Genomic DNA, 24,501 nt, shown 5'->3' with positions numbered 1-24,501 from the left:
AGAGGATGGACCAACACGGATTTTGGCCGTTTTTCTGTACATTTTCTCATCAAATCAACATTTGATCTCAATACAGTTTCTGTTCCCGAAACTGCAATCTGTTACGAACAGATTGGACTACATTTGTAGACTTTACTCTTTGCCGAAGTTGTTGGGTTATTTAGGATTGCAAAGGCGAATTGATATATTGCACACGCGCACTTCAGCTACTCTGAACGAAAATATGCTAGAACGCGCCAATAGGATCTCTAGCTCGTGCTTGTGCTGCCCACTATGACTCGTTTGTTCCCATTTGAAACGACGGGCTGTGGTGTATCTTGGTGAAGTTATCCATGGTACTTGTCAGACAATTAATGGCTACACAGAAATAAAAGCTAGCCATTATTTGATTTTACAATAACCCACTTTGGATAGAGACCAACTTTCTCAGATGGACAGCCATTCATGAGAAATAAGTTGCAGGAGTAAAATACATATTTATTTGGAAAAAGTTTTTATTCTGCACAATTCTGCCACAATGCATCAGCAGGTTCAAACCTTCAAGACTAAATACATTTTTTGCTTCGCAAGGACTGAAACCATAGAAAACCCAACAGGTATACAGTACATACACCTAACAATCAATTGCAAATGAGACAGGAAGAAGTAGAAACAAAGAACAAAATCATAGCACATTAGTCAAACTTCTTCCAAGGAGGGCCGAGTGTATGCAAGTTTTCGCTCCCCCTTGTACTTGATTGATGAATTAAGGTCACTAATTAGTAAGGAGCTCACCTCACTTGGTTGTCTTGGTCCTAAATGAAAAAAAAATACAAAAAAAAAAACCAGCAGACTATTCTAGGTCCTCCATGGAATGAGTTTGACATCCTTGCCATAGATGAATTAACATGTGAAAATAATGGTAAAAACACCAGGTGAGGTATTCTGTTTTCCCAAAATAATAACATTCAACAAAATGAGTGGACAAAACAGCAAATGAACAAGGGTGAGCAAAGCAAAGTTGAAAGTGATGGAGGCTATGGAAAAAAATTCAGTATCTGAGCGAACTCATGACGTAGTTTCAAGAAAGGGAAGAATAGCATACCTGTTGATACACATTCTGAAAAGAAAAAAGCTAGACAGAATCTTACAGTTATGATTATACTCAGTCTCATCTAGTCAATGGACTCATAACCACATAATAGATTTGAGTTTCTATTGAGAACGATGGCCAGTAACTATCATACAAAATGACATCACTAACAGAAAAAAGGTATTCTGATAAACATTTACACATACTGTTCATTATATTTTGAACAGGAGAGTTAATAGTTTAGTTGCTTAAAAAGTCTAATCAATTATCCCAGTTTGTATAGTATGAGTATTCCATAATACTAAATACAGGTATAGCTTTAACAGTTAAGACTGTATTTCAAAACAAGCAGCAAGTAAAATATCTTTCAAACTGAATCATGTTCAATGGGCTGAAAAACATCTCTAAAAGATGCCCCCTAGAAAGAAATGGTGGATTTAACCATGCGTTGGTTGTATGTAACACAGCTCTCGCAACAAACCCTTGAAAACGGAGTGTCACTCAGAATCAATACCCTTCGTTGAACTAATAAAATCCTGGCTTTATATTTTTTACACTAATACAGAGGTTTGTTCTAACATGTAGCCTGTGAGAATGTCAACATTTGAATTACAGTTCTACGAAAAGGAGAATAATAAGTAAACACCTAAAATTAAGTTGACATTTAATCTGGACAACACTAGCAGGCAGATCAACATCAATATAAAAGTATACATTTCAGGGCACTGCAATCTGCTGCAGTCAGCCAGGTAAAGGGATCTATATACACTGTACATGTACTCTGAAGTGACAACTCAGACAGCCATCGGCTCTGGTTCTAAAGGATCCATCTCTGGAACATCCTTCTGATGTGGTTCTAAAGGATCTTCTTCTGGAAGAGACATTTCTGGTTCAGCTGGTTCCCCTTCTGAGGAACCTGCCTGTTCTGGTTCCACTTCCAGGTCAGCCATCTTCTCAGGTTCTGCAGGTTCCACAGGTTCCACGTCTGGGATGAGGAGGTCGTGCTTAAGTTTCTTCAGCTCAGTCATGTTGAAACCCATGAAGATGGTAGGGCTGTTCTTCTGAATGGCCTTCATGCACTTGGTGCGCTTCATTCCAAACAGGGTGGACACCTCAGTCCGGGTCAACCACAGTCTCTTGGAGAGCTCCTCAGACTCCTTCTTTGTGGGATACGGCTTAGTGTGAAAGTATCTGGTGAGGAAGTCTTTCCGCTCCTCAGAGGGGCGTTTCTCCATCCCACTGGGGTCCAGTGCTAGCTGAATAGAGGGGTCTGTCAGGGGTCCCTGCTCTCGTTTCTCCTTCTCTCGTTGCTTACGGAAGGCTGCCCGCGCATCCCTCTCTTTCTTGTTGGCCTCCATGGCCTCCCTGAAGGCCGCCTCCAGCCTCAGCTTGCTCTGCAGCTCAGCAGGAGACTCGGAGGGCTGGGGGACGGGGACGGAGGCCTGCGCTGCCATGGGGACGGGAGGGAGCTGGGCAGAGTACAGACCTGGCACCTGGATCATCTGGTTAAAGGCCATGACCTGCTGCTGGCGTCCGTTGGTGGGGGTGGACTGGAGACTGTCTGCATCTTTAGGGGTCCTGGGTGCACGGCGGCATCGCTGTAGATGGATGACTATAGCTTTCTGTGTGGTCTTGCCTGTGTAAACGCCGTTGCAGTAGATGCATTTGAACGCTGCGGTCTTGAGGATGGCATGGACGGTGGGCGCGATGCAGTGCTTCCCACTCAGATGGGCCTGGTAGTTCTCCACTGTGACACACTTCTCTTCACAGAAGGGGCAGTCGGTCCGCGTCGTTTTACTGGGGTTCCGACACACTTCCTGTTTACCACCAGGCTGCATCTTGAGGAAGATCAGGTCCAGGGAGTTTGTGACCAGAGCTAGTTTCAGTTCTGCGTCTCCTAGGATCTCTTTGGGGGCCGTGGTGTTAATGTCAAAGTAGGGGAACAGAAGGTTACCGCTGTCGTCTGTGTACAGTCTATACTCCCGCCTCATGAAGTCACAGTTGGCCTTCTGTGTGGGGTTGTGTTGTGTGTTTGTGTGCTCAACCAGTTGTTGGATGGAGTAGAACATCCCAGGACAGTAGAGACAGTTGAGCCCGTGCAGCAGGTGTTCAAAAAGGCCCTTCTCAGACAGCAGGATCTTACACTTCAAACACTTGACTGTCTTGTCAGGCATCTTCCTGAGGAAGGGAGCGCGGGCAGCCAAGCCCTGCTGCTTGGCTGTTCTGGGCTGGGCCTTGTGGGCAGCCTGTTGGTGAGCCTCATAGACATTGGAGGGGAGCAGTTCATTACAGATGGGACAGGTGATCCACTTCTTGGCTTTGGCGTTGAGAGCGGGGTTACCTGCTGGTTTGATGGGTTGAGGAGCCTTGCTGATCAGCTGGACGTTATTTGTCTGGCCGGGCATGCCCACCGGCGTGGCGAAAGTGTAGGTGGGCATGCCGTTGACCTTGTTGCCCGTGGGGATGAGGTGGCTGAGGAGGGACTGGGAGGTCAGCATGGTGCCCTGAGGGGTGCTCTGGAGCATGGTACCCTGGGGGGTCCCGTGATTCAGGGGGAGGCGCTGAGTCATCATGAGGGACTGGGACATCCCTGGAATGCTGATCTGCACCCTCGGGGGCAGGAAGACCTGCTGGGGCTGCTGTTGACCTTGGACCCCTATGGTGAAAGGCACCTGGTTGTGAGGAGCACCAGGTAGTGAGGTGCTAGAGGGCAGTCTGACCATGGTCTGGCCGATGGGCATGGTGGCTGAGATGGCCCCCTGTGGCATAGCACTCTGCAGGTTGACAGTAGCACCAGGCTGGAGGAGGCCTTTAGCCTCAGCACTGGCCAGCTGAACCAGGGTTGAAGCCTGTGGGGGGAGGAAGCTCTGTTTGGCCCCGGCCAGCTGCTCAGGACTGGATACCTGTGGCAGCTGGTTTTTAGGGGCCAGTGTTTGGTAATTTGTGTTCTCTAAGATCCAGGTCCTTATCTGAGCGCAGGCCCACTGGTGAGTGGGAGAGGACAGGATGTGGTGCAGCATGTGCTCCGTGCTTTCGATGACCATCTTACACACCTTACAGAACTGCCTGGAGGCTGTATGGGGGAACTTAGTGTCTGGTATCCGTCCTGAGAAGTGGTGCCACAGCTTCTCCAGGTGGTTCAGCATGACGTGCTTCTTCATTGAGAACAGGTTTGAGTCCACATATCGGCACTTACGACACTTAAACCGGTCCCCTTTCTTGGTAGTTGAATGCAGAGACTCTGCATCTTGGTCCACGTTCGGAGAGCCATGGAAGAGTAGGAGGTGCTTCTTGAGGACTCGGGGGTGGGCGACGAAGGAGCAGATCTGGCAGGGAGCCAGGACACACAGTTTCCTCTCATACTCATGGTTCCGCTGCAGATGACTCTTGTAGGAGTACCAGTTCCGGGTAGAGTACTTACAGAGGGTGCAGCACAACAGCCGCGTGCGGTATGGCCACTGGGGAAGTAAATGCACAGACAACAAGTGTGATTAGCAAAAGAAGATTGTTCGTTTTTTTTTTGTCCGAAAAGTGTGTGCCCTACATAGTGCACCACTTTTGTCAGAGGCCTAGGGTGGGAATTTGGGGAATAGGCATCCATTTCAGATGATTCAGTAAGAAGTGAATCAACATTTTTTTTTAAACACACGTGGCTATCCATTTTGACAGACCCCAGAAATATTGGCACATTTAACTCTTTAGGGATAGGGGCTGCATTGGGAAGTTTGGATGAAAAGCGTGCTCAGAGTAAACTGCCTGTTACTCAGGCCCAGAAGCTAGAATATGCATATAATTAGTAGATTTGGATAGAAAACTCTAAAGTTTGCAAAACTGTTGACTTCTATGGGCTACGTGGGACGCTAGCGTCCCACCTGCGGGACACAGCCGTGAAATATCAGAGCGGCAAATTCAAAAACAAAATGTCATAATTCAACTTTCTCAAACATACAACTATTTTACACCATTTTAAAGATACACTTCTCCTTGATGTAACCACATTGTCCGATTTCAAAAAGGCTTTACAGCGAAAGCAAAACATTAGATTATGTTAGGAGAGTACATAGACAAAAATAATCACACAGCCATTTTCCAAGCAAGGACATGTGTCAATAACACCCAAAACACAGCTAAATGAAGCACTAACCTTTGACGATCTTCATCAGATGACACTCCTAGGACATTATGTCACACAATACATGTATGTTTTGTTCGATAAAGTTCATATTTATATTGAAAAACAGCATTTTACATTGGCGCGTGATGTTCAGAAAATGTATTCCCACCAAATGTCCGGTGAAAGTGCACATCAATTTACAAAAATACTCATAAACGTTGACAAAATATATAACAATTATTTAAAGAATTATAGATAGACTACTGCTTTATGCAACCGCTGTGTCAGATTTTAAAATAGCTTTACGGAGAAAGCATATTTTTCAATATTCTGAGTACATAGCTCAGCCATCACAGAGAGCTATACAGACACCCGCCAAGTTCGGGGAAACCTAAACTCAGAATTAGTATCAGAAATATTCTCTTACCTTTCCTGATCTTTGTCAGAATGCCCTCCCAGGACTGCTACTTCCACAAGAAATGTTGTTTTTGTTCTAAATACTCCATATTTATGTCCAAATACCTCAGTTTTGTTCGTGCGTTCAGAGCACTATCCAAAGGCATAACGCGCGAGCGCGGTACCAGAGACGAAAAGTGAAAATGTTCCATTACCGTAGTTAGAAGCATGTCAAACGCTGTTTAAAATCAATCTTTATGGTATTTTTAACCTGTTGGGTCTAGGGGGCAGCATTTGCACGTCTGGATAAAAAAAATGTACCCGATTTAATCTGGTTACTAATCCTACCCAGTAACTAGAATATGCATATACTTATTATATATGGATAGAAAACACTCTAAAGTTTCCAAAACTGTTTGAATGGTGTCTGTGAGTATAACAGAACTCATTTGGCAGGCAAAACCCTGAGACATTTTCTGACAGGAAGTGGATACCTGATGTGTTGTATTGACTTTAAACCTATCCCATTGAAAAACACAGGGGTTTAGGAATATTTTGGCACTTCCTATTGCTTCCACTAGATGTCACCAGCCTTTACAAAGTGTTTTGAGTCTTCTGGAGGGAGATCTGACCGAACAAGAGCCATGGAACGGTGATGTCCCATTAGACACCTGGCGCGCTACTTCATGTTGGGTACCCTCGTTCCAATACGTTATAAAAGACTATGCATTCGTCCACCTTGAATATTATTCATGTTCTGGTTAAAAAAGGCCCTAATGATTTATGCTATACAACGTTTGACATGTTTGAACGAACGGAAATATATTTTTTCCCCTCGTTCATGACGAGAAGTCCGGCTGGCTTACATCATGTGCTAACGAGACGGAGATTTTTGGACATAAATGATGAGCTTTTTTGAACAAAACTACATTCGTTATGGACCTGTGATACCTGGAAGTGACATCTGATGAAGAGAATCAAAGGTAATGGATTATTTACATAGTATTTTCGATTTTAGATCTCCCCAACATGACGTCTAGTCTGTATCGCAACGCGTATTTTTCTGGGCACAGTGCTCAGATTATTGCAAAGTGTGATTTCCCAGTAAGGTTATTTTTAAATCTGGCAAGTTGATTGCGTTCAAAAGATGTAAATCTATAATTCTTTAAATGACAATATAATATTTTACCAATGTTTTCTAATTTTAATTATTTAATTTGTGACGCTGACTTGACTGCCGGTTATTGGAGGGAAACGATTTCCTCAACATCAATGCCATAGTAAAACGCTGTTTTTGGATATAAATATCAACTTGATAGAACTAAAAATGCATGCATTGTCTAACATAATGTCCTAGGAGTGTCATCTGATGGAGATTGTAAAAGGTTAGTGTATCATTTTAGCTGGTTTTATGGTTTTGGTGACCCTGTCTTTGACTTGACAAAACATTACACACAACTCTTGTAAATGTACTGTCCTAACATACTCTAAATTTATGCTTTCGCCGTAAAACCTTTTTGAAATCGTAAAACGTGGTTAGATTAAGGAGATGTTTATCTTTCAAATGGTGTAACATAGTTGTATTTTTGAAAAATTTGAATTTTGACATTTATTTGGATTCAAATTTGCCGCTCTTGAAATGCACCTGCTGTTGATGGAGTGCACCACGGGTGGCACGCTAGCGTCCCACCTAGCCCCAAGAGGTTAACGTAAAATTGCGATAATATTCCAACCGGACAATTGCGTATTCATTCAAGGAGAAAAAGAAGGAGGGGCGCGCTCGTGGGATCGAGCATATCCAATCCCTTTGTTGCCAGGCAGTCCACTCAGAAACTGAGCTCCTATTATCTGCCCAGTGACAGGAGAATGCTCAAACCACTTTCTGAAGGCTTTTGACAGCCAATGGAAGCCTTAGGAAGTGCAACGTAACCCCACAGATACTATAGTTTCGAAAGGGACTAGAAAGAAGAACTACAATTCTCAGATCCTCCACTTCCTGGTTGACTTTTTCTCAGGTTTTTGAATGCCATATGAGTTCTGTTATACTCACAGACACCATTCAAACCGTTTTAGAAACTTCAGTGTGTTTTCTATCCAAATCTACTAATAATATGCATATTCTAGTTTCTGGGCCAGAGTAGTAACCTGTTAAAATTGGGTACGTTTTTCATCCGGCCATGAAAATACTGCCCCCTAGCCCAGACAGGTTAAAATAATGTCTGTGAGTATAACAGAACTCATATGGCAGGCGAAAACCTGAGAAAAATCCAACCAGGAAGTGGGAATTCTGAGGCTTGTAGTTTTCAAGTGAATGCCTATCAAATATCCAGTGTCTGTGGGGGTCAGATTGCACTTCCTAGGGCTTCCACTAGATGTCAACAGTCTATAGAAGTTGTTTCAGGCTTCTATTGTGAAAGGGGAGCGAATAAGAGCACTAAGCAGATGGCCCAGGTTTAGTCACGCGCGTGAGCACGAGCTCTGTTCCCTTTCCTTTCTAATGAAAACAGTATTGTCCGGTTGAAACATTATTGAATATTTATGATAAAAACACCCTAAGAATTGATTAGAAACATCATTTGACATGTTTCTACAAACTCAAATGAAACTTTTTTGACTTTTCGTCTAGACTTTGTGCATTTGGATTACTGGACTAAATGCGAACAAAAAGGAGGTATTTGGACATAAAGATGAACTTTATCGAACAAAACAAACATTTGTCTAACATGGAGTACTGGGAGTGCCACCAGATGAAGATCAAAGGTTAGTGATTAATTTTAACGCCATTTCTGACTTTTGTGACACCTCTCCTTCTTTGGAAAATGGCTGTATGGTTTTTTTGTGGCTAGGCGCTGACCTAACATAATCGCATGGTGTGCTTTCATTGTTTCGCCTTTTTGAAAATCGGACACAGCGGCTGGATTAACGAGAAGTTTCTTTAAAATAGTGTATAATACTTGTATGTTTTAGAAATTTTAATTCTGAGATTTCTGTTGTTTTACCTCTATGGGTTAGGTGGGACTGTCCCACTCTATTCAACAGCCAGTGGAACAGCGTGGCGCGAAATACAAAAACCTCAAATGCAATAATTTCAATTTCAAACATAGGACTATTTTACACCATTTTAAAGATAAGACTCTCGTTAATCTAACCACATTGTCCAATTTCAAAAAGGCTTTACAGCGAAAGCAAAACAGATTGTTAGGAGAGTACATAGACCAAAATAATCACAGCCATTTTTCAAGCAAGCATATGTCACAAAAACCCAAAACACAGCTAAATGAAGCACTAACCTTTGATCTTCATCAGATGACACTCCTAGGACATTATGTTATACAATACATGTATGTTTTGTTAACCTCTTGACGGTCGCCTAGGATAGGGGGCGCCACAGCGCATTTTGAAAAAAATTCATGCCCATTTTAAACGGCCTACTACTCAAACTCAGAAGCTAGGATATACATATAATTAATACTTGTGGATAGAAAACACCCTAAAGTTTCTAAAACTGTTTGAATGGTGTCTGCGAGTATAACAGAACTCATATGGCAGTCAAAACCCTGAGACATATCGAAACAGGAAGTGGAATTCTGAATTGCGGACTCAACTTCATCACGTTGCCTATTAATCACACCGTGAGCTATGGTTCACTGAGCACTTCCTATTGCTTCCACTAGATGTCCCCAGTCTTTACAAAGTGATTTGAGTCTCCTACTGTGAAAACTGACAGAATGACACGCTGTGGAACGTGGTCACACGGAGAGAGCCATCACCATTATGACGCCGGCGCCCCTAGCTACCCTCCCCTTTCGAAACGTTTTGAAATGCAATGCAATCGTCCCCCTCAAATCTTATTGGAGCTCTGGTTGAAAAAGGCCCTAAAGATTTATGTTATACAACGTTTGACAAGTTTGAACGAACCTAAATAAGAAAAAAATGCATTTTGTTGAAAGAGTAGCCCCGCACACGTCGGAACTTTTGGTGCAGCCTTCAGAACGCGCTAACAAGAACAAGCTATTGGGACGTAAAGGATTAACTTTTTCAAACGAAAATACATTTGGTGTGGACCTGGGATTCCTGGAAGTGCCTAAGGATGAAGATAATCAAAGGTAAGGGATTATTGACAATAGTATACAAGACTAGATTTGATATGCGATTGTTCCAAGATGGCGCTGACCTGTATTGCTAGCCTATTGTTCTGAGTATCGCATCCCCTTTTATCGCAAAGTGTGATTACCCAGTAAAGTTATTTTTAAATCTGGCATTACAGGTGCTTTCAAGAGATATTCATCTATAAATCTTAGAATGACAATATTACATTTTAAAAATGTTTTCGAATAGTAATTTAGTAAATTGTAGCGCTGTTTCATCGGATGCATTTGAGGGAAAATAGTTAGTCAACGTTACGCACCGATGTAAAATGCTGTTTTTATATATAAATATGAACTTTATCGAACAAAGGAATGCATGCATTGTGTAACATGATGTCCTAGGTGTGTCATCTGATGAAGATTGTCAAAGGTTAGTGCTGCATTTAGCTGTTTTTTGGTTATTTGTGATGCATGTGGTTGGTCGGAAAATGGCTATGTGGCTACTTTTACGATATACTCCTAACATAATCTAATGTTTTGCTTTGCTGTAAAGCCTTTTTGAAATCGGACAACGTGGTTCGATTCAGGAGAGGTGCATCTATAAAACTATATAATTTGAAAAAAAAAATATTACATTTTGTTATGCTAATGGCGATAGGATTTTTCGCTGGATGTCCGAGGGCGCACAGGGGTTAAATCAAGTTCATATTTATATCCAAAAACAGCTTTTTACATTGGCGTGTGATGTTCAGAACGTGCATTCCCACCAAAAACTTCCAGTGAATTTACTAAATTACTCATCATAAAACATTGACAAAATACATAATTATTTTAAGAATTATAGATACACAACTCCTTTATGCAATCGCTATGTCAGATTTTAAAATAGGTTTTCGGAGAAAGCACATTTTTCAATAATCTGAGTACATAGCTCAGCCATCACGGCTAGCCATTTTGACACCTGCCAAGTTCGGTGCACATTAAACTCAGAATTAATATTAGAAATATTGTATTACCTTTGCTGATCTTCGTCAGAATGCACTCCCAGGACTGCTACTTCAACAAGAAATTAATTTTTTGTTCCAAATAATCCATAGTTATGTCCAAATACCTCCCGTTTTGTTCTTGCGTTCAGAGCACTATCCAAAGGGTAACGCGCAAGCGCATTTCGAGACAAAAAAATTCAGAATGTTCCATTACCGTACTTAGAAGCATGTCAAACGCTGTTTAAAATCAATTTATTGGATTTTTCTCGTAAAATAGCGATAATATTCCAACCGGACAGTAGTGTATTCATTCAAAGAGGAAAACAAAAAACAGCGCGCTCGCGTATATCCAATCTCTGTCACCAGGCAGACCACTGAGAAACTGAGCTACTACACTCTGCCCAGAGACGGGAGACGCCTCAATCCGCTTTCTCAAGGCTTTAGAGAGCCAATGGAAGCCTTAGAAAGTGCAACGTAACCCCACAGATACTGTAGTTTCGCTAGAGAATCAAAAGAAGAACTACAAATTCTCAGACAGGCCACTTCCTGCTTGGAATTTTCTCAGGTTTTTGCCTGCCATATGAGTTCTGTTATACTCACAGACACCATTCAAACGGTTTTAGAAACTTCAGAGTGTTTTCTATCCAAATCTACTAATAATATGCATATTCCCATTTCTGGGCAAGAGTAGTAACCAGTTTAAATCGGGTATGTTTTTTTATCCAGCCCGTGAAAATACTGCCCCCTAGCCCAGACAGGTTAAATGTGGTGCCCTGCCATTTCACTGGCTGTAGGCCAGGTGTTCCGCTAGCGGAACCCCCTTCCCAGAAAGGTTAATCAATCAGTTGAACTATAAACTATTCTGTTTCAATTTAAAACACTTGCTTGGTTTGTTGACATCCCCAGACTAGCTAATCTTTCCAGGTGCTATTTTACCTTTTTCTTTCTCTTGCCTGGAAAGGGCTCACTGAGGTCCACCCACTCGGTCTCCTGAAACGCCTCATCAGAATCAGAGTTTTTCTCCTTCTCCTTCTGCAGCTCCTGGAAGATGGTGACAGACAACATAGAGCTAAGTATCACAGGAAGAAAACACTGATCAATGATCTCTGATCGTTCACTGTTGTGCATCCCAAATGGCATCTTATCCCCTTTATAGTACACTACTATATAGCCCATAGGGAACAAGGTGCCATATGGGACACAGAATCTTTAAAAGTTGTGGGAAAAGTACAATCATGACTCTAAACAATGGGTAAAATGGCAATAATTAGGCATTAATCTAGCCGCCAAACAATAGTTGCTACACGGATCTGATAGTTTTAAACATAAAAATTGCACAACAAATACATACTTCCAGAAGGACTTTACAATTCTCCAGTCCAAAGTCACTCAAAATATGTTTAACTTTTCTCCTTGTTTTTCTGATGTTTTCCAAGTTTCCAACAGGGACTTGATACATTGCTCCTCAGCTTCCTAAAAGAGAGAGGCATCTTGTTAGGCCAGGTAATATAACCTACAGTACACTTTACACTTATTAACTCAGTTATCCCAGATCTGTTAGCCTATTAGTTCATCATAAACTGTGCATAAAAGTACCATAACAATAAGCCTGGGGACATGGTTAGTATAACAACCTGGGTCCATTTCAAATTGTTAACATGGATAGGCCTAAATGAAAATACACTACCCATGAATGTAGCCTATGGCCCATATAACCTAGTGACATAATTGTAAGAATTGTAAATGCATTCATGAAGCTAGATAACGTTACACTCACCCAGCATCATCCTTTAGCTAATATAGCTGCTCTCCAAATCAAAACACACAACACACTGCAAGATAACATGAAAAATTGGGTAGCTGCCATATGGCCAAAACAAAAGTGAAAAAATAATGTCTAAACAACTGGCCAACTTAAATGTTTAGTTTATATCCAATTTCATGTATTGGTGCCTTGAATGTGTCATCTGGTGTGACATTACAATACATGTTAATATAAAAAGTCGAATGATTCCCAAATAGACAAAATAATTGTTACTATTTAGTTACTTCTGTCTTTAAAATCGGTAATCATAATCTGGCATTTCAATTGAAAAACAAATTCCTTGTATTCTTGCTATTACATTTTGGGTAAGATTCATAGTAATTTCACTAAACCGCGATAAAGTTACCCGCCTCATACTTAATTATTTTTTATTTTGCTTTCATTATTTGGCGTGAACCAATTTGGACATTGTCACACGGATACACAACTGGCAATCAAATGTTACTTTTGAAACATAAATGTACATTTCTGACCACTAAGAATTACTCTAAACATCAGTTCTAAGAATCAGTAATGGATCCTCATTCAAGTATTTTATGTGTACTCATTCCAATTACAGGAACTCCAAAAGGTCCAGTATTGCTATTTTCATCACTAGCTGGCTAACGTGAGTTACTTGCCTCCCTGACTCGGGAGTTGATCATTTGCGTTCCTGGTGCTTTCCCTGGATGTGCTAGACGTTTTCCAGACTCCCTCTCCGGAATTAAATCCTGATTCACAGCTACCCGTGGTCACCAAGTAGGTAGGCATAGAAACTACCATGGAAGTTGAAAGGGCAACTACCATTCGAATGGGACGTCTGTGCCATTAACAGTAATCAAAAGCGGCCGGGGGACCGGAGAACAAAAATATAACTAAACCCATTTTATTGTACGCATTGGCGGGAATAAAAACACATTAGCTAAAATGCTAGCTAGTTGTCTTGAACGCAATGATAAATCATTGGTTGAACTGCATACACACATGCCTGGTTGGCTGATTTGTGACAGCGGATCTGCGCAACTGTTGACAATGGCTACAATAGGTGTAGATTTGTGATGAACTGTTGAGGATGCTCACATGACATAAAATTACCTTTGCTTTGGCGTCTCCGGTTATAAAAGGATGGCTGTCGCGTCTTTTTTTCCCCCTATCTGGATAGTTTCACCAATCCGCAAGCGCTTCAGTCTCGGTGTCACGGAAGTGTGCAATCAATCCACCTGGACAATGCTCTGCGACTTACCTCTCCAGACAACATGCAGCCACCAAAGTTAATTCAGGAAAAAATGATTTACATTAAAGTGATATAATTGATGTATTATGCTGTTTCACCCTCCTCCTGAAGTATAAAAAAAAAAATGGCGCTGTGTTCAGGACATGACGTTTGGGTCCTAATTAGCATATACGGAAGATGACCAATGGGATTGAAGTTAGCTGTGGACTAAATTGAGGAATGTTCCAAACACAGTTGAAGTTTCGTGGAGATTTAATTCCATTTCACGCTTAATTGATTAGTTAATTGGGCTAATAAACATTTATATTAGAGCACTGAAGAGATGTGGGAGTGGCTACAGACAAAATGAAGGCTCTGGAAAAAGCTAGCTAGTCACATGGTACAATTCAAAACAACCAATAGGCTGTCCTGAAATTGAGGCAAAGGGGAGGGCCAAAGTGAGTATGGTGACGTCATATCATGCCACTGTTCATCAGCCAATGGTAGACGACTCTTCCAGTCCATTATTTGAAGAAAATGTTTTTGTAAGAACGTGAGTACATAGCTATATTTATTAGAATGAAGTAATGTGTGTTGTCTAAAATAAAATTGCAATGGTATTTGAAAGGTAAAAATCAAGAATAACAATAATTTTCTTATTATGGTTATATTTTGTATGTTACGCAAAAAATGATAAATCCAAAGTTCTAGCCCCAGTGAAATTTGGCTCGCCATGTAAAGCTATTCAATCACCACCATTCTGTAAAACTATATTTGGTAACGAGACATAAACACAGATTTACAAATTGTTAATTGGTTCATCATATATGCTTGTAAATGTCTTGATTGGTGCCCTAGCGCCATAGTCACTCGCCAGTCACTAGGCGACCATCTCTTGAAGGCCCTTAAAACAACCTTATCAACTATTTTTGCGCATAGGCCTTTCATTTGCACAAATCAAACATATTTAAACACTTCAACCCAATTGGTTAACATGTTGCTGATACATTTTGTAAAGTTGAACTTTCCTCAACTTTCACTCTTATAGTCAGGGTTCTATTGTCAACAGTTGCATAGCCACAATGTCTCTTCAAATCGCCATCTTCAGTTGAAAATAAATAACTTCTGGCCAACTGTGATCGCCCCCTGGAGGCCAACACTAATATTGCTGACCTAGCCCAAAATTGTTACAGGCTACTGTTATCTCCTCAAATAAAAACTCAGCATTCTTTACGTATTATTGTACTCCTCATGATGGAAATGTATTTTCAAGAGCAATACTCAGCACAATGGCCTTGAGTGTGAAATTACTCAATATGCGTCATATGTGAACAAGGGGCCAGTCAAGGTAGCGAGATGACAGTGTACATTGTGTCAAACTCATTCCACGGTGGGCCGAGTGTCTGCGGGTTTTCGCTTCTCCCTTGTACTTGATTGATGACCAGGTGAGGAACTCCTCTCACCTGGTTGTCTAGGTCTTAATTGAAAGGAAACAACTAAAATCCTAAGACACTAGGCCCTCCGCGGAATGAGTTGGACACCCCTGGTGTATATTGTTTCAGAAGTGACAAACTAAGTACTGTAGCAGAATGCATTCACAAAGTTTTGCTCATCTTCCTGTCAGAGGATTTGGTGTCTGGGTTGCATTTACTACCAGGGTCAATAGGTCATCTGGGCCTATGTCTTGGTCTTAAGCTAGAGCCTGCCGTCATAATTTGCTTGACTGCATCTGAAATGGCACCCTAATTCCCTATATAGGACACTACTTGCCCTGGTCAAAAATATTGCACCATATAGGAGGTATATACGGTGCCATTTCAGAAGCAGACATTTGTTTTGCGTTGCAGGACAACATACGCATAGCCTGGTCAACTTATAGGAGTTTACATGATGGTTGACATGCATTACTATAAAAGTGTATAAGGTTGTGGGTCAAGGGATCTTCATAACACAAAAAGGAAACTGAAAACAGTGAGGATGAAGCTGGCTAGCCTTCATTTGAGCATGTGCTTCACATGATCAGCATCAAACCCGAGTGGCGCAGCGGTCTAAGGCACTGCATCTCAGTGCAAGAGGCGTCACTACAGTCCCTGGTTTGAATCCAGGCTGTATCACATCCGGCCGTGATTGGGAGTACCATAGGGTGGCGCACAATTGGCCCAGCGTCGTCCAAGTTTGGCCGGGGTAGGCAGTCATTGTAAGAATTCGTTCTTAACCGACTTGCCTAGTTACATTTTTTTATTTTTGGTATTTTTTTTATTTCACCTTTATTTAACCAGGTAGGCCAGTTGAGAACAAGTTCTCATTTACAACTGCGACCTGGCCAAGATAAAGCAAAGCAGTGCGACAAAAACAGCACAGAGTTACACATGGGATAAACAATCGTAGTCAATAACACAATAGAAAAATCTGTATACAGTGTGCGCAAATGAAGTAAGGAGGTAAGGCAATAAATAGGCCAATAGTGGCGAGGTAATTATAATTTAGCAATTTACACTGGAGAGATATGTGCAGATGAGGATGTGCAAGTAGGTATACTGGTGTGCAAAAGAGCAGAAAAACCAAAACAAATATGGGGATGAGGTAGGTAGTTGGTTGGGCTATTTACAGATGGGCTGTGTATGGGCTGCATGTAGGAGGCAGTTTATACCTTTGCAGGAGACTATGGGAAGATCAATTGCATAATCCTCACATCCTCTACTAGTCTCCTTCTCAACCCATTGGAGGTCAGAGGGGAGGGACCTCTGGCTTTCTCATCTAATTGGTTTTGAGATGAGAGGACGCGAGGAGTATCCAATTGAGATCTTTCCTAGTTAAACTGCATCTGAAATGGCACCCTATACTTTATAGCAGGGATACTCGACTCTTACCCTACGAGGCCCAGAGCCTCCTGGTTTTCTGTTCTACCTGAATTACTCATGCCTGGTGTCCCAGGTCTACATCAGTCGCTGATTATAAAGGAACAATGAAAAAATGAAGTGGAACTCGCGTCGAGGTCCAAAGTTGAGTTTGAGCGTTTTATAGGGTGCCATTTCCTAATAACAAGGCATGTATGGATGAAATGTTATCCAATATTGGGAACTAATAGGTATAGTTTGAATGATAACAGAATAAGGCAATTCGTATTTGGGAATGAATTTATTATGTTGTATTCCTATGCACCATGTCCGGACATCACAAGTCACTGTAACAGTATGCAGTTAACTGTCCAGAACACATTTGTCTCAATTTCCTCCTAATACAGAATAACTGGTTAATGAGTTTATTGAAGACAAGAATCTGACAATCATTCTCTCACACACACATGTAAAGTTCAAAAGTAATATAAAAAGCTAACTCTGGAAGGTACGTGATCCTTCTATTTCCTCCTATGCTCCAAAATTATGTAGTGCCAATCTGAACATGTCATTTGTACAGATCCATTTGTTGTCCACGTTCTTCAGCAGGAACGTTTGTTGAAAACCCATCACCTGGTCCGTGTCAGCCTTTTAAAGAAAAGAGAACAGATGAGTAAACTATATTTGTAGAGGACAACGCTCATCTATCATTATTAGGGTTGCAAAGGGTCTGAAACTTTCTGGAACATTTCTGCAAATGTTCAGGAAATTTTCCATGTGAAGTTAAGACCGGGAATTTGGCTTACATTCATCAAAAAGTTAGCTTATAACAGTAAACCTTTTGTGGTATACATGTAAGGCAATTCTAGGTCTTGTAGCATATTTTGGTTAAACTGTCCCAAATACAATGGAACTGCAACCCTCTGCATGCACAGTGCATTCTTCCATCACATGTGCAGCTGATTCTCAAGATCTTGCACACTAATGAGATGCTATTGAGTCCACAGTGCTACACTGTCTGAGCCAAAGACTACATGCTTTCTGGTAAGTTTTGATTACAATACTGGGTGGGATGAATATATTTTATGACATACATGATTTTTTTGTTAACTAGTAAATAGTAGCCTACAGCAAAGTGTGTTTAAATCATTTCTAACTTGTTAACAATTTCTGCTAGTAGTTTTTGCTGCCATGTGGGTTTTAGCTCGCTTGAGCCTGCTAACTGAGGAGTGTTAATTCACCTGTTTCCATACATGTTTCATTTTAAAACATTAATCTTACAAAGGAGTTGTTTAATTTCCTTAACTATTTATCTGTACATGGAATTGTGTGTGTTTTTTAAACTATTCTTTACAGGAAAATGCCATTGGTACTATCTGATGTGTGGAGACATTTCACTACAGCTCATATAGAAGGAAAAGCTGTGTACATTAGCAAATACTGTGCCAAATCATATGTGAAGAACTTGACAAAGATGCAGAATCATCTGGCCAAGTGCATAAAGTTCCCTCAGCGCTCACAACAAGCAAACTCTGACAAAAGTCCCTCTACTTCTGTTCGAGGTGAAAATGATGAATCAGACACCTTATCAATAGCAACAGCTCATGGTCCTCCTGGAATCAAAGTTTTTTTGACTCACTGGAGGAACGTAGTCAGAGAAATGCTGATGAATGTCTTGCTCGAGCTGTGTATGCAGCTGGTTCACCTCTGATGCTCACAGGCAATAAGGTATTGGAAGAGATTTCTGAATGTTTTTTTACCCAGCATACACCCCTCCAACCAGACATGCTTTATCTACTCATTTGCTGGATGCAGAATTCAAGAGTTCAAGTGAAGGTCAAGCAAATCATAGAGAAAGCAGACTGTATTGCAATCATCTCTGATGGGTGGTCGAATATTCGTGGGCAAGGAATAATTAACCAAATCATCTCCACCCCTCAACCAGTATTCTACAAGAGCACAGACACAGCAGTCTCTACATTGCAGATGAGCTGAAGGCAGTCATCAATGATGCTGCGAACATGAAGGCTGCTTGGTCTAAAGTGCAGGAGTCCTACTCTCACATCACACCCATTGGCTGTGCTGCTCATATATTGAATCTGCTCCACAGGGACATCATGGCACTGAAAACAATGCATACACTCTACAAGAGAGCCAAGGAAATGGTCAGGTATGTGAAGGGTCATCAAGTTATGGCAGCAATCTACCTCATCAAGCAAAGTGTGAAGAATAAGAGCAACACATTGAAATTGCCCTGCAACACCCGTTGGGGTGGTGTTGTCATCATGTTTGACAGTCTCCTGGAGGGGGAAGAGTCCCCAACAATTGGCCATATCACAGTCTGCCGATATGAACAGCCCAACAAGAGGATCCTCCTGGATGATGCATTTTGGGAGAGAGTGGTAAGCAGCCTGAAACCTATAGCAGTAGCCATTGCACTGATTGAGGGAGACAATGCCACCCTGTCTGATGTTTAGACGCTGCTTGCAGATGTAGGAGAAGAAATCCGTACTGTCTTGCCCTCTTCACTGTTGCTCCAAGCAGAGAAATCTGCAGTTCTGAAATACATCAAAAAGCATGAAGACTTCTGCCTGAAGCCAATACACACCGCAGCGTACATGTTGGTATGCTGGCAAGATCATCCTGTCTGGTGCAGAGATCAACAAGGCCTATGGTGTCATTACTACCGTGTCTCGCCACCTTGGCCTGGATGGAGGGCAAGGTTCTTGGCAGTCTGGCAAAGTTTTTATTTCACCTTTATTTAACCAGGTAGGCCAGTTGAGAACAAGTTCTCATTTACATCTGCAACCTGACCAAGATAAAGCAAAGCAGTGCGACAAAAACAACAAAGTTACACATAAACAAACATTCAGTCAATAACACAATAGAAAAATCTATGTACACTGTGTGCAAATGTAGAAGAGTAGGGAGGTAAGGCAATAAACAGGCCATGGAGGCAAAATACACTGCTCAAAAAAATAAAGGGAACACTAAAATAACACATCCTAGATCTGAATAAATGAAATAATCTTATTAAATACTTTTTTCTTTACATAGTTGAATGTGCTGACAACAAAATCACAAAAATAATCAATGGAAATCCAATTTATCAACCCATGGAGGTCTGGATTTGGAGTCACACTCAAAATTAAAGTGGAAAACCACACTACAGGCTGATCCAACTTTGATGTAATGTCCTTAAAACAAGTCAAAATGAGGCTCAGTAGTGTGTGTGGCCTCCACGTGCCTGTATGACCTCCCTACAACGCCTGGGCATGCTCCTGATGAGGTGGCGGATGGTCTCCTGAGGGATCTCCTCACAGATCTGGACTAAAGCATCCGCCAACTCCTGGACAGTCTGTGGTGCAACGTGGCGTTGGTGGATGGAGCGAGACATGATGTCCCAGATGTGCTCAATTGGACTCAGGTCTGGGGAACGGGCGGGCCAGTCCATAGCATCAATGCTTTCCTCTTGCAGGAACTGCTGACACACTCCAGCCACATGAGGTCTAGCATGGTCTTGCATTAGGAGGAACCCAGAGCCAACCGCACCAGCATATGGTCTCACAAGGGGTCTGAGGATCTCATCTCGGTACCTAATGGTAGTCAGGCTACCTCTGGCGAGCACATGGAGGGCTGTGCGGCCCCCCAAAGAAATGCCAGCCCACACCATGACTGAACCACCCCCAAACCGGTCATGCTGGAGGATGTTGCAGGCAGCAGAACGTTCTCCACGGCGTCTCCAGACTCTGTCACGTCTGTCACGTGCTCAGTGTGAACCTGCTTTCATCTGTGAAGAGCACAGGGCGCCAGTGGCGAATTTGCCAATCTTGGTGTTCTCTGGAAAATGCCAAACGTCCTGCACGGTGTTGGGCTGTAAGCACAACCCCCACCTGTGGACATCAGGCCCTCATACCACCCTCATGGAGTCTGTTTCTGACCGTTTGAGCAGACACATGCACATTTGTGGCCTGCTGGAGGTCATTTTGCAGGGCTCTGGCAGTGCTCCTCCTGCTCCTCCTTGCACAAAGGCGGAGGTAGCGGTCCTGCTGCTGGGTTGTTGCCGTCCTACGGCCTCCTCCACGTCTCCTGATGTACTGGCCTGTCTCCTGGTAGCGCTTCCATGCTCTGGACAATACGCTGACACACACAGCAAACCTTCTTGCCACAGCTCGCATTGATGTGCCATCCTGGATGAGCTGCACTACCTGAGCCACTTGTGTGGGTTGTAGACTCCGTCTCATGCTACCACTAGAGTGAAAGCACCGCCAGCATTCAAAAGTGACCAAAACATCAGCCAGGAAGCATAGGAACTGAGAAGTGGTCTGTGGTCACCACCTGCAGAACCACTCCTTTATTGGGGGTGTCTTGCTAATTGCCTATAATTTCCACCTGTTGTCTATTCCATTTGCACAACAGCATGTGAAATTTATTGTCAATCAGTGTTGCTTCCTAAGTGGACAGTTTGATTTCACAGAAGTGTGATTGACTTGGAGTTACATTGTGTTGTTTAAGTGTTCCCTTTATTTTTTTGAGCAGTGTAATTACAATTTAGCATTAACACTGGACTGATAGATGTGCAGATGATGATGGGCAAGTAGATATACTGGGTGCAAAAGAGAGAGGATCAGTAAGCATATGGGGATAAGGTAGTCGGGTGTGCTATTTACAGTTTGGCTGTGTACAGGTACAGTGATCGGTAAGTTGCCGACCACTGAAGTACACTTCCAAGCAAGGGCTTTGGGATGGAGATGCAATATGGCAGTCATGCCAACATATCTCATCAGCCACGTGGTGGAAGGAACTTTGTGGATCTGAGACTCTTTCCCGTTGCCTCCATCATCCTCCAAATCCCACCAACATCAGCCACCTCAGAGCGCAACTGGTCCTTGTTTGGGAGCACACACACACACACCAAAGCACGCAACAGGCTGAACAATACAAGGGTTGAAAAATTGGTGGCCATCCGGGCAAATTTGAGGCTTTTTGAGCCTGACAACGAGCCATTCTCAACAAGGTTGGAAAGTGACAGTGAAGATGAGGCCTCAGAGTCTGATGTTCAAGAGATCGACATTGAGGAGGTCCAGAGAGAACTCATGGAAGCTTGAGAGGAAGACAACCAAAGCTTTAGTTTCTAGACTACCATTTTACAGATTTATGTTGAAAATGTTTTTGGGAGATGTGATGGATCATTGAGGATCATTCAATATTCCTTTTCTCGTTCAGGGAAATCCTCCCATGTGAAGAGTCAACTCATTTAATTCAAGTTAAATTCGTAACTAAATTGTTTATTTCTATTGGAAGGATTTAATCATTTGCAAGTATGTCTACTTAAGGTAAAAATGTGTCTCTCCATATGACATGGTAAATATCCAATGCAAAAAAAACATCTACATTTAAATGGTATTAATGATTAATTTGCATATATTTCCGTTAATTCCCATATTCCACAGAAAGTTTCCACCTCTGAATATTCCCCAAGATGTGCAACCCTAATCATTACATACAGTAGAAATTAACCACAATAAGAAGATTTGATTTTAAAATTGATTACAGTTAAGCTCAACAAGTGTCTTTAGGTTCTATTAAAATGAAAACAGGAGCAGCTCCTTCCATGTTCAGCGGTGAAATAAAGACACTGATGAATGTTCCTGCAATTTATTGTGCAACGTTTCAGCCCAAGTGTGCAGATATCCATCTTTATTTCATGACATTTTTTGTACCCAGGTTCACCGGCGTCACTATGCTAGCTTAGCAGCTTCATTCCCTCCCTCAACTTGCCTTTGACTGGGCTTAAAGTAGGGTCATTTCAAGCAGTTGGTGAGTTTGTGGTTCGATGTCACTCAGTTACTCTCGCCCCTCTAAACTTGCACTAGTGACCCCATCCGTTGATCTAAGCTTAACTGTGAATCCGGGTCACGGCACCACTGTAACCCGGGTCACTGTGTTAGCTTAGCTTTTTCTCTCAACTCGCCTCTGACTTGGTTTGACTACAATCCTCTGCTTCACAAATAGTTAACACACGTGACTGCCAACTTGACAATATATACACCAGTTGTGCCACTGAAAAGGATGCAAATCACTGGCGCCACCTCAAGCTGTGGGTGAGTTTCTGGTATGATCTCCCTGTTACACCAGCAAGTCACCCAACGTGCGTCCACTACTTTTGAAATGACCTACCTTGAGCTGTCCCATCACCATGCTCATTACACAGCTGTCTGGCGTGGGCTGGTGGTCCTGTGCGGTGATGCTGTGCTGAATTGACTGGAACGGTAAGCTCTGCAGTAAGGGAGAGAAGAGGTCTTATGTCTGTACCATGTTAAAATACTTAGGCTATACATTATAATTACTTTGAAGTTTAAATGAAGACGTCACTTACAGTGATCTTCTCCATAATGGCTTTATGCCCCTGGAAACCAACTCCTTCCCATGTTAAACATGACGCATCAGTCTGGACACACAAACATTAATAATTTATTAAGACAGTGAGATCTCACATCAGTTACACACTGAACAACATGAGCAGCTGTGTATTCATTAGTCAGATTCCGTTGCAAGACGCTTTGCAGAATGGGAGGGACCTACCTGAATTTGACCAATAGAAATTCTTGTTTTCGTGGTGTAAAATGTTTTCCGCTTGGAGTAAACGGTTACCAACCCAAACGTTTTGCAACGGAATCTGACCAATGAATACACCCCAGGGGTCCATCTCAAAAGTCTTTCCTCGACTCCTATCCTCTCCATTCATGCCACTTTCTCAAAGCACTTTGGAGGATAGCCCTTGAACACGACTCAATTCCAATCCATTACACATAAGTCATTGTACGAAGGCGTCTTCTGTACAGGGGAGTTGTTAAGTCTTAACACTCAATCTGAACATTAACACGCATCGCTTGCGGTACCCATAGCTGTATGGATCTTGCAAAATTGCAACAGTAAGTGTATCCTTTTTATTTTAAGGATTATTTCTCGATGATGAAATGAGCTTACCGGCCATATGTTTCGAAAGCCATATTGTAAGCAATGGTTGACGTTTCTAAACGTTAAAACACAGCGTTGGGATTGTGGTTCACATGAGCGAAGCTAAAAGCTGAAAACTGTAGGGTTATTTGAAAGAGAGAGTCCAGGTGAAGGAGGCAAGAAATGAAGAGAGGAGAAGTCACCCCAGGTTTCCAGATGACAAGGTTGGTCCATGAAACACCATTACACATCTCTAACTGTGTTGAAATGTAAATACTCACATAGAGATCAGCGAGTTTGGTTCTATCAGAATCAAACTGTTGGTAATAATGTTGCACAAATCCTGCACCTATCTGCTCCCACACCGGTTTGCTTGCCATGATTCAAAGTGCAGGTTGGAATCTGGAGAGGAAAAAGCGACTTGAATATGACGTAGCCAACAGCGCATCCCTGATGAGCACATTCCACGTGTTGCAGAATCATTCTGAATTATTGGAATTGCAATGAATGGAAAGGATAAAACTTCACAGTTTGTCATCATGTACTTATCCACTTATCAAGAGAACATGAGCACGAGAATGGCTATCTAGATCTCAAAACTGGAAACACTAGCTAACGTCAGTTAACGGAATGAATACTGCGTTACATAGCGAACTAGTTATATACAGTAGCAAGCTAGCTCGCGAACTAACTAGTTTAATGTCAGAACATCATTCCACTCAGAAAAATACAGTTTAACTTTTACTTTGTGTTGCAAATAATTATTTCCCCTATAAACTACATGTTGAATGGTTGTTTAAAACTTAATATGAAACTTACCTTAATATGCAACTAGCTAGTAATCCAATGTGGATGCACAACAGGTCTCTCCCGCTTCGTCCAGAGAAAAAAAACTTGTGTTGTCATATACTGGGGCTAAACAACCAATAGATGCGCTCTTCGGTTTGATTGACGGGTACCTACCAGCGTGAATGGCATCCAAATGGGCGTTTCCATCAAAATGATATGGGAGAAATGCCAAAGTGCAACCA

At 42.1% G+C, this 24,501-nt stretch overlaps 2 protein-coding genes across 2 annotated transcripts; both read right to left on the bottom strand.

The window, feature by feature from the left end:
- Positions 1-1,496: 1,496 nt before the first annotated feature.
- On the bottom strand, positions 1,497-13,817 carry LOC106588587 (activity-dependent neuroprotective protein 2a). The gene is made up of 4 exons (XM_014177737.3): positions 13,556-13,817; positions 12,008-12,129; positions 11,593-11,697; positions 1,497-4,530 (listed from the first exon to the last, which is right to left on the bottom strand). The coding sequence occupies exons 2-4, from the start codon at positions 12,113-12,115 to the stop codon at positions 1,867-1,869; spliced, it is 2,877 nt and encodes a 958-aa protein (XP_014033212.1). The 5' UTR covers positions 12,116-12,129; positions 13,556-13,817; the 3' UTR covers positions 1,497-1,866.
- A 2,975-nt stretch (positions 13,818-16,792) lies between these two features.
- On the bottom strand, positions 16,793-24,384 carry LOC106588586 (nuclear transport factor 2). The gene is made up of 5 exons (XM_014177736.2): positions 24,290-24,384; positions 23,752-23,872; positions 22,890-22,961; positions 22,691-22,789; positions 16,793-17,158 (listed from the first exon to the last, which is right to left on the bottom strand). The coding sequence occupies exons 2-5, from the start codon at positions 23,848-23,850 to the stop codon at positions 17,042-17,044; spliced, it is 387 nt and encodes a 128-aa protein (XP_014033211.1). The 5' UTR covers positions 23,851-23,872; positions 24,290-24,384; the 3' UTR covers positions 16,793-17,041.
- Between the last annotated feature and the right edge of the window lie 117 nt (positions 24,385-24,501).

The sequence above is a fragment of the Salmo salar genome, chromosome 27, assembly GCF_965601325.2.
Source record: "Salmo salar chromosome 27, fSalSal1, whole genome shotgun sequence".
Taxonomy (NCBI): domain Eukaryota; kingdom Metazoa; phylum Chordata; class Actinopteri; order Salmoniformes; family Salmonidae; genus Salmo; species Salmo salar.
The sequence above is the reverse complement of the archived record's forward strand: the minus strand, read 5'-3'. Positions and strand labels throughout refer to the sequence as shown.

Excerpts from the sequence above, each read along its gene's own strand:
- LOC106588587 (XM_014177737.3), bottom strand. The coding sequence starts at position 12,115 with ATGTATCAAGTCCCTGTTGGAAACTTGGAAAACATCAGAAAAACAAGG. Across the intron at positions 11,698-12,007 it reads ATTGTAAAGTCCTTCTGGAA|GAGCTGCAGAAGGAGAAGGA; the intron begins GTATGTATTTGT and ends ACCATCTTCCAG. Across the intron at positions 4,531-11,592 it reads CAGGCAAGAGAAAGAAAAAG|TGGCCATACCGCACGCGGCT; the intron begins GTAAAATAGCAC and ends TTACTTCCCCAG.
- LOC106588586 (XM_014177736.2), bottom strand. The coding sequence starts at position 23,850 with ATGGCAAGCAAACCGGTGTGGGAGCAGATAGGTGCAGGATTTGTGCAA. Across the intron at positions 22,790-22,889 it reads CCATTATGGAGAAGATCACT|AGCTTACCGTTCCAGTCAAT; the intron begins GTAAGTGACGTC and ends CCCTTACTGCAG. Across the intron at positions 17,159-22,690 it reads TGGTGATGGGACAGCTCAAG|GCTGACACGGACCAGGTGAT; the intron begins GTAGGTCATTTC and ends TTTCTTTAAAAG.